This window comes from Taurulus bubalis (genome assembly GCF_910589615.1).
Source record: "Taurulus bubalis genome assembly, chromosome: 8".
Taxonomy (NCBI): domain Eukaryota; kingdom Metazoa; phylum Chordata; class Actinopteri; order Perciformes; family Cottidae; genus Taurulus; species Taurulus bubalis.
In genome coordinates this window covers 16,344,184-16,361,685 of record NC_136596.1, presented here as the reverse complement: position 1 = coordinate 16,361,685, position 17,502 = coordinate 16,344,184, and the positions used below count along the sequence as shown (strand labels likewise).

Sequence of the window (17,502 nt, the reverse complement as noted above, 5' to 3'; positions counted from 1 at the left end):
TTTTGAATGCCAATATTTCAGTAGCTTTAGGTAAGCATAAGAGGCACTTCATTCATCCGGTACAAAGAATCTTTCACTCCAACATGAGAAAACATTTATCGCAAATATGGCCACGGGTGTTGGTATTCGTCACCATCGTCGTTTGTTGCGGGAGTAGCAGGTGCATCCATTTCTGCTTCCATCATGATGTCAGTCATCGTAGAGTGGAATTCTACTCATGTAGTCGCTCGCTAGCTCGCATCCTGGGCATCACTCAGAATTCTGTGTCTGTGTTCCACCACAGTCCACGATGTTGGTCTCATGATAAAACATTTTTATAAAGATATATTTGATTTTGTAGTAACAAAGGTTTCAGGGGAAATGTATTGGAGTCAAAGTATCAGTTTTCTTTGCAAAATGTAGTGATGTAAAAGTAAAAGTCAACAGAAATAGAAATAGTGAAGTAAAGTACAGATATTCCCAAAAAAGTAACAATAGCAATACAGTAACAAAGTATTTCTACTTTGTTACTATACACCACTGCACATAGGTATAGCGGCTCAGAGAAAGAGCACATTTCCTCTGCACCCTCCATGTGCTTTCAATTTACCATCAATTCCACAATTCATACTCATTAATTACAAATAAAAATAGTCTATATAGCTTATTGTATGCATAGTGTTACCTTTACTTGTAAATTAAGTCCATGTGTCTATCCTTCTAGACAAAAATCTCTGTGACTTTGATGTAGAAGTCCTCCGTATCTTCTTTTTGTGTAAAAGTGTAGAAGAAGAGCAAAGGCAGAACAAGCGTAAACCCGTGGGCTCTCGTATGCCCGCTTGCTTGAGGTACTGTTTGCCTCCCCACTGCTTTTTCACTGCGGTTTTGGCAGATCTGCAAGACTAAATAAGTTTGACACATTCCTAAAATACACTACCTATTCTATGGAAAGAAAGGACGTGTAATAAAAGTATCTACAAACCAGTTTGTGAGGGATTGCACAATCTGATGTGAGGCACAGCTCGTCGCTGTCTCACCTCGCATGTCTCCTGTCTGATTAAACAGGACATGCGCTAATTCAGCGTTTTTGATTATAGAAATGTTTGAAATGATTGGAATCATACAGACATTACATTTATAGCAAGACTATTAATATTCATTTAATCATTATTTGTTTTTTACTTTTCATGATGCCAGGTGAGGCTCTGCAACATTTAGCAACAATAAGAGACGATATATTTATTTTTTTATTAACAGGAGTGTTCAGCCTGTGACGGAAGATGTGTTGAGTTGCTGGTGGCAATGGGGAGCTCAGGTTGCAGCAATAATATCAATAATGAACTTGCAAGAAAACAACAGATAAAACCAAAACAACAGACTAAAATGGAAAGAACTGATTTCAATAAGAAAAGCATTCCACAGTCGGGGGCCTCCAACAACAGCAAGATAGGCTGATGTCTAAATGTCTTGAGATTCTCAGACTTTATTCCTCAATAGCGTGGAGAACAAATCTTAGAACAAACAAAGGATTTATAGACTTCAGGAATAGCTCACGAAGATAAGGCGCTAATGCATATACTTGAAAACCTGAGGTGAAAACGCAGCTCTGCTGAGGGGGAAAATCAGTGGGCTTTTACATAAGGATTTATATATCCACAATGTGCAGACGAAGCTGTCATGCTGAAAGGTTGTGGCAAATTAATAGTTTTTCCAGTGTTGAGTGATTGAGAGTTGGGTGGAAGCGGTCCAACATGCAAAATACATAGTTCTGCTGCGCTTTATGGTTAAAGCTCGGTTTGAAAGGCACCGGGCCTGGGTTCAACAATTTCCAGAGCACCGCCACGGAATTGGACATGTGCGTCTGCATCCCCTGGAGAGACAAAGGGCAAAGGTTATGGAACAGAACCACAAACTCGGACATCCTCAGGTTTGGAACGGAAACTCTGCATTTATCTGGGGAAGAAAGAAGATGAACGTCATAAGACATACGTAGACATAGTGGCGGCCGGCCAATAGAGGGTCATGGGGCCTGGCCCCACCTTCAGCCACCAAAAAAAATATATATATGCATTTGTAATATTATTAATTATAAAAATGATAATATTAATAAATTATACAACTTGTCAATATTTATGTTTTTGAGCTATGGAATATACCCAGTAATATTTGTAAAATAGGATATCTACGCAAAATATATGCTTTTCCTGCTTGTCCTCTTTGCCTGTGCACATCTCAGCTGCCCCCGTGCACATCTCAACTGCGCCGTGCACGTGCTGGAGCCAGGTCAATTTGGCCCAAGAAAGACGGGTCTAATAAGCAGTTTAGCCAATCACTGATTAAATATATAAATGAGTGACATACAATTTATCCAATCAGCACCCTAAAAAGACTCACCGTGGGGCCATTCTCATTTGGCCCCAGGGTGCCCGTCTCTCGTTCTTGTCAGGGCTAGTCTCTCGAGGCGCCATTATAACAACATGACACTGGCGAGTGCAAGCACGAGCACTGCTCTTCAAAGGAGACCAAACGCTAACTCGGTATAATCTCACACACACCTGTTCACAGCCCCCTTTATAAAGTTGTACACATTTCAAAACTTCAAACTTCAAACAAAAAAGCATGTGTTTGTTATGGGAACCATCTCTATCCTACTTCATGTGTCCGTCCGGTTTCTGACAACTTTTGGATGATCAACACGCACCGGGTCAAATTGAACATCATTGCTGTACCTAAGAAACAAACATAACAGGAGGGTTAACTTTCCACCTCACATCTCTGAAACGCTTTGCCTAGAATCACCGTTTATCATCTCAGATGCATGTATGTGATATTGATTGTGGCAACACAATGAAAATAAACAGGAAACTAACTGCCTTCTTTGTGAAATGTCTCTGTTCGCACTCTTTTGGTTGAGATACAGTTTCCAGTGGCTTCTTGCCTTGAAGGGATTCATAGAGAAATACAAAACAGTCAAGCAGGCCAGTTATGCTCCATATGATAACCATATCATATGGAGCATAACTGGCCTGCTTGGCCAATTGCTTCCACATCAGCCCTATCACCATAATGAAATATCAAATAACATACTGGTATGGAACACTATTTAAAGGGTCCATCTATTTCAGAGACCACTCAAAATCCTAAAGGGAAAATAAGCAATAGATAGACATCTTGCTTCCATTTTGGATAGAGTTAACTAATCGATCACATTATCAAATTTACAAGGCACAGAATCTGTAGTCCAGCAGCACTCCACATAAGGCAGCTAGGAGAACCTGCTATAGGGAATAAATGTCACTTTCTTAATTGTGAGATGTGTGAGAAGGTTGGAGCTTTAGGACTTTGTGGCTGCATTGCTGCATAAGACAGAGTTCAACACAATTGAAGGATCCACCGGCCATTTGCTAGTTGCACAACTGCAATAACAAAGCTAATCCTGATAATACAAGTATCAATAGTAAAGTACTCTGTTCAAGTTTATTTTAGAAAGCCCCAATACATCATAACCATAGAATGCAGTGAAATAATCTTGTGGAAATGTGACAACCTCAGGTTTACTGGCCTTGTATACTGTGGGTCTTTTTATTCTCAAACTCTACGGAACAGGGCAATTGACAATTGAAAAAGGTATTTTCAGACACCTAGTTGCTAATTATAACAAAATGTGGATAACTTAATTCCTAAACCAGTGACCTATCATTTATAACGGTTTGATTCTGACATATATTCTTATTTACATTACACTGCAGAGCTCTTGGCACTAAAGAGCAACCCTCCAAGATGTATTTATTAAGCTCCAGCTCCCTCTGGAGGGCCAAAGGTACACATACATCAGATATTCCCTCAGATGGCATTCATGTACAGTATGCCAGAAACACATTTGATCATATTTTGGATGCCTTGTTGTTCAACACATTATAAACAATACTACTAATGACAGAATTAAAGACTTTTACAGTCTTGTTTGCTTGGGCTCATTTGAGTTTGCATGCACATACATACATATAAGTAAATAAATACATTTTTGAGAAACACAAAAGACAAATCGTAGCCAAATGAGCGTCTTTATTTTACAAACGCATTATTCTATTGACATTTTTTATATAATAAAAAAGCAATTTACAAGCTTAAAAACCAAAACAAAGCAGCACAGAATGATTATGAGTAAAATATATAATTTGAATAAATATATTTTATTTCATGCTATAAAATAAATTCATAAATGGCAATAGATACAACAAATCAGCTCTAGCTAGCTTCATTTACTTCATAGATGTACAAAACAGTAGAGTTCTGAGGTTCACAGTTGGGTTGTGAGGTTGTGTGTAGAGTGGACAAAACAGGAGTTGGGGCTTTTCTGCAATCATGCTCGGTTCATGGTCTCCAGGGCTCCTCAAGCTTCAGCTCTGTGGAAAGTATGGGCTCATTGACACCTTGAGGCAGATTGTTAGGGAACCACTGACTGAGGAGTTGTCTCCCCACCTGAAGAGAAGTGCACAATTATACTATGGACATAAGCAGTATGTCCAATGAGACCACTTTTAACACTATATACCCTGAGTTCTAAGTTGTTTTTTTGCCTTGTCACCAAATACATATGAGCCAGAGACATTATAGTGCAGAGTTTAGGGAGCTGTAAAAGTAAAAGGAACAATAGCTTGACTGAAAACGTCCCCCTTGACCAGAACAACTACAACTACAGTCTCAGTGCCGCGTAGCCAAAAGGAAACCACTGAACCTCGACATGACAACAGACAGCCCGCTCCCAAACAGTGGCTATACAGCCCTACATCCCTTTCATTATTTGACACAGCTGGAGGTGCAACTCTGAACAGTGCCCCTGGGTTTGATGACTGAACCACACTCAGTCCTTGCCTTACTTTTTCCATTTACAGATATTCTTTTCTGAAGAGGAAAGTCAACCTGTCCAAAGTTTCAGAAAATATATAAAAAATAAATCAATATCAAATTGTCCTGGTCCTATTTCCATTCAACGGCTCCCTGACATTCAGTTTGTTTGATTTATGACAGGCCAATATTTCAATAGGCTTGATGATCCCAATACACCGCTTTTAAAAATGTTATTGCTTTTTCTTATAATACACAGTGGACAGAAACTGACAGAAAATCTATGGAAGACTTAAGATTTTTTTCTAAGCCTGTATCAGTGTTTGTAAACTACCTGAAGTGAGTTTATTATAAAAAGAATAGGACGAGCTGCAATTTCAAAAAGTAGTCGGACAGCCTTCCCTGTAAACACTTCCTTTTGATTACTTGTGGCCCATAATGCATCTCCTGTTCTTCTTAGACGTGTGGAACTAAGAGGTGACAAAGTTGATTTGAGTGTGTGTCAAGTTCAGTTGTTCGTGTAAGTGTGTATCACATAAGTAACTATAGTTCATGAAAAGCTTTAAAACAATTTCCCCTCTATTCACCTCTGATGATTACATGGACTTGTTTGAAAAAAAAAGACTAGTCTAAAAGCACCATTTAAGGGGAAAAGGTCCCTCCCAAAGTACATGAAGCCGTTATAGTTGAATATCTTACGGGTAACTACAGAGATAAACTAGACTTCCTGGATGGAATTAGTATTTACGATAAAAAAAAAAACTAAGTGCACAATTGATGACACAAATACAAAAATAAAGTTACAGAATTATCCATTGGCAATTTCATACAATTTTGTGATTGAGCAACGTGCAATTCAGCTACAGTATATGGGGGTACGCTTATTCCGTTTTTCTCCCCAAATATTCAGTTTATTATCTGCTAAATACGCAAGCAGCTGTTCCGCTGACAGATGCTCCAAGAGAACAGAGAGCAAGTAGATGTGTGTTTCTCATGCATCTCCTTCCGACATTGAAATGCCTTAAACTACCACACATTGTTACGATTGTCCTCCGTGGTTGGAGAGGAGGGATACAGTGTAGTCTCTGAACACGGGGCAATGGCCTGTGGAGAACAAGTCTGTCTCATTTGATTGTAATCAATTGCTACAAAATCTGTTAAACCTTAAAATCAATTCTGCGAAAATAAAAATAAAAAATAAAAACAGATCGAATGATAAAAAGCAAAAACGAGGGAGCAGGACTTGAGTTGAAAAAATAACATAATGGACAAGAATGACATGAATTGATTTCTATTCATCCTCAGTAACACTTTACAATAAAATAGGTGGCCATATTCAATCATAATCTCTCTATTCAATCCATTACAAAAGGAAAGAGGCACAGGAATCTAAGTGCCAGAATCTAAAATGTAAAGCTTGTGGCAAGGCACTAAGTTCAAGATGCCACTTTTTTGTAAAGTATTTTCTCTCTTTTGTTTACATTGGCTTTAAACAATTACAATACCTATTGCACACCTTTTATATTTTCAGCTTTTGTATGGCTTAATATATTATGTTATTTATGACTTCACTTCTTAATGTCTTCTTAGCAAATTGTTCAAATTTTACACAAGTGATTGTTATAAAGCTGGGAAACGTACATTCCTTACAAATAGCAATGAACTAGTCCTACATTAAATTAAGAACCTAGTCTTCCAAATGAGCATTCAATTATGCTATACAGTCAAAATGTACGGTTAAAAATCACCTAGTCTTTGGTGTGAACTCTTGGCACAAAGTCCTTTTAGCAGTTTGTACCCATTACTCACAAAACATAACTGACAAGAAGGTATGCATGTCATCCTTTTTCTAGGTGAGGGGCAAGAATCATCAGCGGCAGATTGAAATTAGTCAGCTACTGATTTTGGTGAGGTCAGATCAGCTGCCAAACCTACGCACCACGTCAGCGGTCGACAGAAGAAAAGAAAAAATGTAGGAAACATTTTACTGTACAGGTTGACAGACTGTGGGTGTGAAGACCAAAAGCGTTGGTGTGATAATCCTTACATACAAAGATAAAGAAAGGCTAGCTATACAGATTTTTGCAAAATTTCCCTACATTTTGGTTTGCTTTCTTAGCTGTCAATGAGTGAAGACAATGACCGCACATTCAGTGGAATAAAAGGGACTGCGTTCTCGACAATCGACATAAGCAACAAAACACAATATTCCCCTGCCAAATACACACAAAGTAGAAAATTAGCTGGAAACGGAAAAATTATAAAACCCAATTCATTGACACAAATTCAGCATGGACTAGGTGGGATAAAATACAAGCATATAGCAGGTGCTCTTAAAAAAAAAAAAGGTATTAAACAGCTGGATGGCAGATAAGAAAGCAGGATAGCACAAAGAGGACCACCCAGCAGAGCTTTACATTTCTTAAATATCACAAGATAACCATTCAGGCCGTCTAAGTGCCTTTTTTGTATCTACTGTAAAAGCAGATTCCTTGAAATCCCAATGGAATTAAACCCAAGTCTCTATATACTAACAACACCCCTGTCCCTGATCCTCACGGTTCAAACAGTATCGCTAAAAAGCTTTCCAACATGCATGACTTGAAGCCAATAGTATTCATGTGATTGCAGAGTCTCATCAAAGTTCACAACACTTTTACTCAGAAGCAAGATCACTGCTGTGAAGCGAGTATTCCCCTGATACTACTGCATCGGTATTACGACAGAAATTAGCCCAGTTTCTCAATGGCACAACACCCATCTCACCCACTAAACTCTGCAAAGTGCATCAATACTTTGGATCACCAGCTATCGCTAACAACATTGACCTATTAGCATTAGTCTAGCTTTGCCCCATCTATGTCACCATCATAAAGTAGGATCGACAAATGAGGATAACTTGTTCCAAGTTTGTATTTAACCCCAACCGCGCAGAGAACAAAGATCACAGATCAATTGTTCCATCATAGAAAAGGTAGGACAGAAGGAAAAAAGGAGACAAACAAATAGCTCTTTCAAATAATGGAAGAAAAACCATGTCAAAATGGCTGAGATTCCTTTGTTCTTTCTATTTGCATATTATTCAGACTAGTATACTATATTGATATATGTGAACAGATACAGAGCTGTTCTTATTGTGCCGAGTTGACAATGAGGACTCCTGTCTCCGACAGACGCCGAGTATTAACCTAAAAGCTTACCTCAGGACTAAACAATTTACACATACAATAATTCAGTACAAGTCTGCCATCAGAGTATAGAGGAATAAAATGACTTCACGGTTGGACGTAATTCACCCATTTCATGGATGACAGTATCTATAACCACACTTTGGCTAACAGAGAGAGATCTCCAGTAGTGATAAGAGACAAAATTCTTGAGTGTCGTGTTGAACAAATTATATAAGACGGCAAAATATATGCAGGGCCATTTTCTTACTCTATTGTCTGCATTTGCCAAAAACAAACACTAGAAAGCAAGCAAATGTTGTGTACTCCAAACATAGCACCTTCTTAATCCTGGCTGACCATGAAACATGTTTCAAGAACTATGTCCCTGATTCATACAATCAGCAAGGAATATTTCCCCTAAGTATCAAGGCTTTGTGTTGAGAGAATATTCTTTACAGGGTTTGGCAATAAGATAATGCACATACAACCAAAAACAGATTTTAAAACGGTGAACACATCTGTGCCTAGTAGGTTCTTGGCTATGAGGTAGAACCTGGTGAGTTTCATTTAAGTTAAAATACTGTCTGTTATGAGTATGTAGTTGTATCATGAGGTATTGAACGGATATGTCACACGAAGCTTTGCACTGGCAGAAAAATCATTCCTTGTGAGTAAGTGACCTTCTGTGGCCACATGTGCAAAAACAGGTCAGGTAAAAAGGTGATATGACAAGCATCTTACCAGAGCTTTCACATTATCAATTATTGCAACATGCCTATATAACTCTGTAAATATGTTTTAAAAAACATGGAAAGATAAAAAGAGAAATCAATCAGGGGGTCTTGATTATTGTGACCTCCTCAAAAAATAGTAAGTTGTTACTCCCTTTGCTTGAAATAATCAAATTTCTATAAAGCACCCATTTACTCTCGGCATTCAACATCTAACTTTCACAAAATTGACAGGAACCCTTGACGCAAGAAATGTCTATAAGAGAGGGAGCCGATTCAAAAAGAAAAAAAAAAGTCCTTTAAGTTGAGTTAAGATAAACATTTCTTAAAGCTTCCTTAAGCTGAAGCGGAGCTAAAAATCACATCTTGATGCTTGAGCCTCCTCTGGACTGCATTTTGAACTCTCCTCCATATCAGGGGCTGGTGCCTCTTCTGCATATTGCGCTTCAAAGGCCATCACCTCGGTCGTATCCACTTGGTCCTTATGACCTGAGCTTTTCTCCTTCGTCTCTGAAGAGTCTATATGGTTGCTCCCGTCTGTTGCTCCCATGTGCTTCTTCCTCAGGTGCTGGTTAAGGGTGCCCTGAAATGGGAAGCATTTGCCACATATCTGACAGTGGAAGGGCTTGTTGTCCGTGTGGCCACGGATGTGGTACTCCAGCTGGTCTTTCCTTGTGTACTTCTTGCCACAGAACTTACAAACAAATGGGGTGATTCCCATGTGCAGGCGCATGTGGCGATCCAGGCTCCCCTTCTGGTTGAAGGTCTTTCCACAGTAGATGCAAATGAGTCTCTCATTGTAGGGGTACCACTGGCTCCGCAGGCTACGCTCTCGCACATCATTCTCCAACCCTGTGGCTCCCACAGCTGATTCGGTGTCATCTGAGCCTGGTTTGATATGACTCAGCACTCCTGCTGGGATGGCTAGGGGGCGCTTTGCCCTGGCTCGTCCACCTCTGTAGCCACTGAGTATGGAGTGAGAAGGACTGGAGTTGCTAAGTTTGACAAAGCACGGGGAGGACAGCCCTGAGAAAGAATAGGCAGCAGACTGGATGACAGGACCATAAGAACCAACACTAACAGCCAATACCTGCTCTCCATCTACCAACTCTGTATGGTAGCCATCATCACCGGCTGAGGAACTATCCGAGTAAGTGGGCCTGTCTGTCTTCTCTATCTTCACATGCACATCTGTTACTTGCCCGTCTTTGCCGATCAATTCCACTTGCTCCGTTTCTGCCTCCATGGGAGCATCATGCTCGGACACACTATCACTACTGCCTCTGTCCGACTGGCCTTCCTCTTGCTGCTGTCGACCCCGGCCCAGGCTTTTTCCTGCCAGCTCAAAGCGCGCTTCGTGTACTGCCTGAGTCTGCCGGGAGTAGTAAGGGGGGGAGATCTGGGTAGGGTTTACAAAGAGGTTGCTGTCATTAACCCCATTGCCGCTGGTCTGCGAGTCATCCTTCTCTGGGCTACAAACACCAGGTGGGAGGCTGATCTTGGAGTGGATGCTCTCCAGGATTTGGGTACACTTGTCAATGATGGTCTGCATCTGCAGAAAGCTGGCAGCAGTGAGGAAACTGATAATATCCTTGAGCTGCAGAGCCATGTGACCTGTGTAGCAAAACGAAAGGAGCTGCTCAAAAACCTCAGGGTTTTTGATGACCGAAATGGAAAGGCCACTCATGGTGCTGAGAGCTGAGTGGTCACGAAAGTAGGGTGAACTTGCTGCCAGCACAGCCTTGTGGGCTCGAAATGGCTGGCCCTGGATGTGAACAATGATGTCACACAGCTTCCCTTGCAGCCGCAGCTCATTGAGCTGGGTCAGAACAGTGTTACTGAACTCCGGCACATCGAACTCGATGTAGCTGCCGTCGTCCATCTCTTGGATATGTTTCTCCAGTTTGTTGGCGGCCTGATGAGAAAAGGAAAGAAAACATTAGGTTTTGAAACATCACATTTGTAATGCACTGCAGCAATTTTTTTATTTCACAGTTAATGAAAACTATTATATGGTATGAATAAGACAAATGTGAAAGTTGTTTAAGACGACAGGGTTATTTCATATGGTACTGTATATGACAATGTATATATGTCAAACCATCTGAGTACATCTGAGTCACCTATAAAGTTCATCCTATTATTTAAATGAGTGCACATCATTTGTCACGGCTTCAACATGCACAAAAGCACTTCAAGGCTGACTGATTATTAATGAACCTTTTGCTAACTAATCAAACTACCCACAAAGCTAACTGTGATGTCAGATTGGGCTGGCTCAAAGGTTGTCCAATCCCTGGTCCCGGTTCCATGGGAGGCGGACACAAGCCCAGCCTGTAGCTTTTCTAACATGCGCGCAGCACTAACTTTACTGTAAATGTATATGAGCTCTACGAGAGAAATCCTCAACCTAGAATGACTTTGGACCTTATCAAACTAAACAGCTTAGGCTAAGCTCTGTGTTGTCACGTTAACACACTTGACTGTCACCAACATTTTAGTGAACATATTATTCTGGCTGGGTATGCTGACAGTAACATGTATGTCAATGTGTGTTGCCCTAATGCTGCGTTCACACCAAACGCGGCGCGAATTTGACGCGCGACCAGATTACATGCAAAGTTAATGCACAGACGCGATAGGTTGCGAAAAAGCGTTTTTTCCCCCGGGCGGCGCGAATGACGCGTTTGACCCAACCTTAACAGAGCGTTTGACACGGCGCGAATTCACACGAGTTCAAATTTCCCAACTCTGGCTAAAAATTCCCGTGATGCCGAGTCTTGCCGTTGCTAAATCAAACCGCTGCTGGTCCGCCTGGAGTAGCGCTGGTAACGGCCGTCATTCAGATGCTGTTGTGGGACTACGGATAATATTATGAACCCAGACACGATGGAGTTTGATGTTCCGACATGTGTGGAATTTACACATCAAGTATAAAGCAGAACTAGTGGTTATTTCCATGGTGGATGGCGGAAACGGTAACTGTTTTTACGGAGATAAGCCAGACGCAGTTCCTGGAGGAGTCGGTGAAATTCACCGAGCTGTGTGCGGCTACGGATGGTGTTATGAACCCAAACACGAGGGCGTTTGATGTTCCGACGTTTTGGGGACTTCCACAACAAGTATAACGCAGAAATAGTGGTTATTTCTTCCATGGTCAATAGCGGAAATTATAGCTCTTTTACGGAGATAAGCCACGCCCACCTTTTGGGGAGGAAAAAAGGAAAGTAGAGATAAATAGCCAACTAGTGCAAAATAATAGGATGCTGTGGGTTGGCTTCCCTCCTGTCCTATCAATTTTTTTGAATCACCAGTTGCCACTGATCCATTACCATTATTGCAAAACAGGAAACTAAGAGGTAAATTGATGTAACTGTTAAAGACTGGTGGAACACAATGTACCAGTCGTGTGAAGCCATGTAAGGTAAAGACTTCTTTGGCAGAGAAAGAAGAAAATCTGGTTCTGCTTGGCAGTTAAGCATGCAGTAAGCGTTCTTAAAAAGTATCTTACAAAGCCCTTTGTAAACACTATAATTACATAATATAGCCAACAGCAAGAAGGAAACTTTCAAACAAGTCTCCCTCTAGCCAGCTATCGCTTTTTTCAGCCATTGCAAGCTTTCAAAGTGATCAACAGGAACAGGGGATCTGATAAAAGCTCAGCACAGAACGGTCCGCTGGACAGTGCTGCTTCGCTCGTGGCCAGTTGGGACAAGGTTTCATGGACATAATGCGCAATTTTTTTTAAACTAATAGTAAAATTTTCCTTTTGGTCTATTTTGACAGTCCTAGTCAATAATCACTGGTGACTGATTCAACCAGTTTTGTAAGTGCCTAATTGTAGCTAATGCTTGTTGGTCTCTTCATTACAACCGTCAACTGCCCCTCCCTGTATTAAGATATTTCATGGCACACAAGCCATAACATTCACGCTTTGACTGAAACAGACATGACAGACCAGATCCCCCATGAAAGGCATTGCTGCACAAGTAGCGGCACATTACCCTCAAAGAACAGTATGTTGACTTGAGCAGGTTCATCAACATTAATAGACATAAAACCTTTCTTCTCAGCAGAACTAGTTAAAGCAAAGTACTGCGGATCATATTATTCTGTACCTACTGTTTGATAGTTTGTAAGCGCAAATACTCCTGTGTTGCAAAACCATGTGTCAGTTCTCCAGCTTAACCCTTATCTCCCCCCACTCCATCTGCCCTTCTCCCATCTCTCCCTCTGCACTTCTCCCTCCCTCCCTCCCTCCCTCCCAATTCAGCATGATCTTCTGCGCAGAGTCCCTATCAGCACTTTGGTTACGTAAACACTTTCTCCAATTGCCAAAGCTTGCCAAGACACCTGTCTTACAAACCATATGTTCTCATCCTGGCACAGGAGAGGGAAAGATGTAGCAAAACAGAGAATCGTAAGAAGGTGTACTGTGTATTATTTTCACTCCCCCATTACCAGCCTTCAAATACAGCATGTTCAGACACTAAACACATCAGTAATGGCTGCCAATAGCATGCATACTGAATGGAGCCAAGTTGAAGGGCAGCCAAAGAATGTATGCTCAGTAGTTGAGATGCACATGCTGGGTGAGGGTCACATGCTTGGCTCACATGGGAAAAACTGAAAATGTTTAAACTCAGCAAGAAAAATTCCATACAAGTTGCCTGCGTGGTAATACACCCTTTTTCGACACAGCTGCTTGAGGTAGGCAGGTATAAAGAAAGCTGAGTACGTGAGAGTTATGGTCAGTAAAACTCTGGCAGTAAGACATCACCTAAAGCCTATAATTTAAGCATGTCACTCAAAAAACGTAGAAGAAAAAAACACGAGAAGAAAAATAGTCAGCAAGCAAGCATTGTATACTTTCTTCAACATCAGCACCATTTTACATACTTTGAAAAACAGCTTGTGGGGCAGACCAGACCCAGAACAGAATTGCTCAACAAGGAAAGGTTGGGAGAGCCATTTCAAACAGATAGTAAAAAAGAGAGAGCTAAAAATAGACTTTGGATATAAAAGGGAAAAGGTATGATGTGAGGAATATTGCTGGTGTGAGAATAAAATGCATTGTGGAAATTGTTAAGCCACAGTGGGAGCTCAGTGTTCACTGCTAAATATTGTATGCTTTGCCTTTAGGTGAGTTTTCTTATTTTATTTAATATGTTTACATAAACAACTGGAAAACAAGAAAATGTTCATCTTTTATTTTAGCCTACTCACATGCTTATAAACACAAGTGGTAGACATAAGCCCTCGTTTTCTTTATACTTTTCCAAAAATATGTTAATTCTCAACAGAATTACATAGTACTGTACAGTGAAGTAACTTTGCCATAATCACACAATCATGTCTTCTTGGTTTTAAAGTGTTGCTCAAAGCTAAGAGATGGCAAAATGGGTCTAGGTGTATGAGTGTAACTACCGTAGTTGAAAGGGTATCTGGTTGATCCCTGCCTTCCATAGCTCACCCTACAGCCAATGTGACGGTATATATTGTCAAAAATGATATAACATCTATTGTTTACATTTTTCAGTATAGTTTATATCATGGTATTAAAAAACAACAACGAACAGCGTTGTGTGATAATCGCAAGAAAGGATCCGCCATGAGTAATTGTGACGCCACGTTCTTGTTGTCTCTGGAAACAAGGTGGGTGGGAGAGAAGATTGTTAAATTTCTTAAATGTTGATTTCACGTACGCTAAACTGGTTATTTTTTTTTGTAAAATTGATGCTTCTAAAGATTCAACTTCCCTACAGTCGGAGTTCCGGCGCGAGGTGGAGAGCTCAGCGCCCGGCAGCAGCTGCTCCTCCTCTGGCCTCGCTGGGAGCCAACACCAACACCACGCTGCTGGAAGCCCAGGCCGTATTGCTGGGCCCGCAGGAGGGAAGAAAGGACCCTACTAGTAAAATGAGTTTCCCAAAGGGAAACTGGTATTTGGAAACACTAATGCTCTACAGGGATGCCAAAATCAACACAAAATGAAATATCCTTGTTGTAGCTTTACTATAATAAAGAACTAAAGCTTAAACTTTATTCATGACTTCGTTATGAGAACCTTAAGCAAATTACACAATACATTCAAATTAGCATGTGAACATGTCACATAGAACTGCAAATGCAACCGTTCTCCAAGTGTAGAGATACAAGACTACTCAGACTGCCTGCCGAAATTAAACACATGAACACAAACTCATACAAACTCTCTCAAGAGTTTTACACAAGACGGATCCTTTCTAGCCAAAACCCATGTGAGGCAGTTTGTTGTTATCAACCGACACAACGTGACTTTTCTCCCCTCTTCACTTTAAATGCAACGTGGCCTCTTCACTTAGAGCCACACAGTTGCAATTACATATGGCAGTGATGCATTAGATGCAATGTCCTTAAAACAGGTGTTATTACCGCATAAGGGGAAATTATGCAATTTGCAGATTTACAGAGTATGGCCTGGTAACTGCTCCCGTCAGACTTTCTACAAACAACAACTTCTGACAGTTCTAGATTACCAGGATAGACCAGGGTTCCCACTCTTTCCTAGAGATAATTTTTCAGGACTTTTTCCCAGGACATTTTAAGTGATGATCGAGCTGGTATGGCAGACAGGGATCGAGCCATACACTAATATGATCCTTTCTGTGGAAGTCTGATTTTAAAAGACATGCAGTCTGTCTCTAACTTATCTATTAAATCAGCTTGTACGTGCTTTGCATTTATAACACATAATACAAACTGCAGTCCAGCAGTGACTAATATTTACATTTGAAGGATAATGTATCTTACATCTTAATTCAGAATTTCATCCACTTAAGTTGTGATGTCATCGAACCTGCATGTGCAACCATGAGACATAACTTGATATGATCCTGAACATAATTTTGCCCTGGCAATGTTATCTGTTTTGCAGAGCTCTGATAGATTGAGTAGTACATTGGAAAATAGTAGTATGTTGAAACTTCTTTAATTTTCCTTTTCATGAATGTAAAATTGGTCAACTGTTCTCCTGGTTTTCCAGGATGTGTGGGAACTCTGACAGAGTCCTGTTTTCACCAGAAATTACTGTATGCACCGTGCATCTATGCGCAATGTACAATATTTTAACCTGGCGGTTCAAACCAATACAGTTTTACTACTGATCCCAAACTAAAATGGGACAGTAAAAAAATAAGGTTGAATAGGTGCAAAACCACAATGATTGCTCATGCAAAAGCAGTCATTGGTTTGGCTCCACTGTGTTCCAACATGCCCTAAAGTTAAAATATTTAGGCTAGTTTTAGATGCAATTGTCCTGGAATACAGACGCATGATGTTGGTTTCAAACTGAGCTTTAAACGTAGCAGATTGTTGGATTTCAGAGTAAATGAATGTCACTGAACTAATAATACATAGTATCGGTGGCCTGGGTGAACCCAGGTGCACAGAATAACATGCCAGGTCCCTGCACTTTGTCCTTCCGTGCCAAAACATCTAACATCGCGTACAATTAGTTTACCGGCACATTCATTGTTGGCAGGCAGCATTACAAATCATGATATCGTTACTCTTTCAGCCTAACAAATGCTCTGCAAAAACGGTGGGTTTTTAAAAAAAAGAAAAGATTATAACAAGTCTCACCTCCTCACACACACGAAGACTCGCATTTACCCGTGTTAGCCTCATTGTGCACGGCCACATTAGCACGTACTGTTGAGCTCATAGTACATGCATACGGTGCCGATACTTCGGGGAGCAAATGTGCGGCGTCTCAAACTTTATTGCCAACCATTTCGTTAGTAGTTAACGTTAGTTAAGCTAGTTAGCTAGCTGTTGGTGCTCGGGAGGGGGCTACCCCACCGAGCTGAGCAGCAAATGTTAACGTTAGCTTGACAGTCCAACTGCTTTTGTTTGTGGTTTCCACCATGTTTCATGTCTACGGTAACTTGTATGTAGACTACCGTCAGTTAAAAACATGCATCGGTTCACAGGGCCGAACCCTCAAACTGTCAAAGCTAATTACAGCGTTAGCTCCACTAGCTCGTCCACGATCGAGCAATTATTTCAGAAAATAAACTTTTAGACAGACTTCACACTTTGACGCGCTGTGGATTGTTCTGTGGGTTGGTCATGCTTTTCTTAGATCGTGAAAAGGCTTGCCAGCATTGTCTGGTCGAGTAGCTAAATAATGTCGACCGCGGGGCGCAAACTATGTCGCCTGTCATGAAATAGCTGACGTTACTATGCTAACTAGCTTATGCTAACAGTTAGCGCTAGTTTAGCTCGCAGCCGCCCCATCCCTGCCACTCTGAGTAGCGGCTAACGCTAGATAGCGTACAGTTGCTAGCACACGGTCGCCGACAATTCTGTCCCATTTATGCTTTCACTGTCGGAGCAATGGCGCGCCGACGTTGCGAACGAATTACGGGCATAGGTCTAAGCAAAAGTAGAAGTCCATTAAACTCACCGTCTTGCAGATTAGCATGAAACGTTGTCCATTCCCCTCAGTAGTTCGCTTACACTACAGCCAGGCCTCCCCCCCTCTCCAGTCCAGATGTGTCAGACAGTTGCTGCTGCAATTTTTGCATCAACAGGAAGTGTTCTTTTGGCTCTTTGCATTCATTCTATCGGTGTGTTTTGCGGCAGCCCCTCCCTTGCTCATGTCAGTGCTATGCACTAAGACATCATGTTCTGAATATACGACGTGATGGAAAACGTATACACGCGCAGAAATACATGTGATGCACCCTGCAGTCGGTTTCCAAATAGTTTTTTCTACAGATAACATGGCTATC

At 41.0% G+C, this 17,502-nt stretch overlaps 1 protein-coding gene across 1 annotated transcript; it reads right to left on the bottom strand.

The window, feature by feature from the left end:
• Nucleotides 1-9,080: 9,080 nt before the first annotated feature.
• zbtb34 (zinc finger and BTB domain containing 34) lies at nucleotides 9,081-17,192 on the bottom strand (the record flags this gene model as incomplete). Its single annotated transcript, XM_079221659.1, has 2 exons — nucleotides 9,081-10,643; nucleotides 17,175-17,192. The coding sequence occupies 2 exons, from the start codon at nucleotides 17,190-17,192 to the stop codon at nucleotides 9,081-9,083; spliced, it is 1,581 nt and encodes a 526-aa protein (XP_079077785.1).
• Between the last annotated feature and the right edge of the window lie 310 nt (nucleotides 17,193-17,502).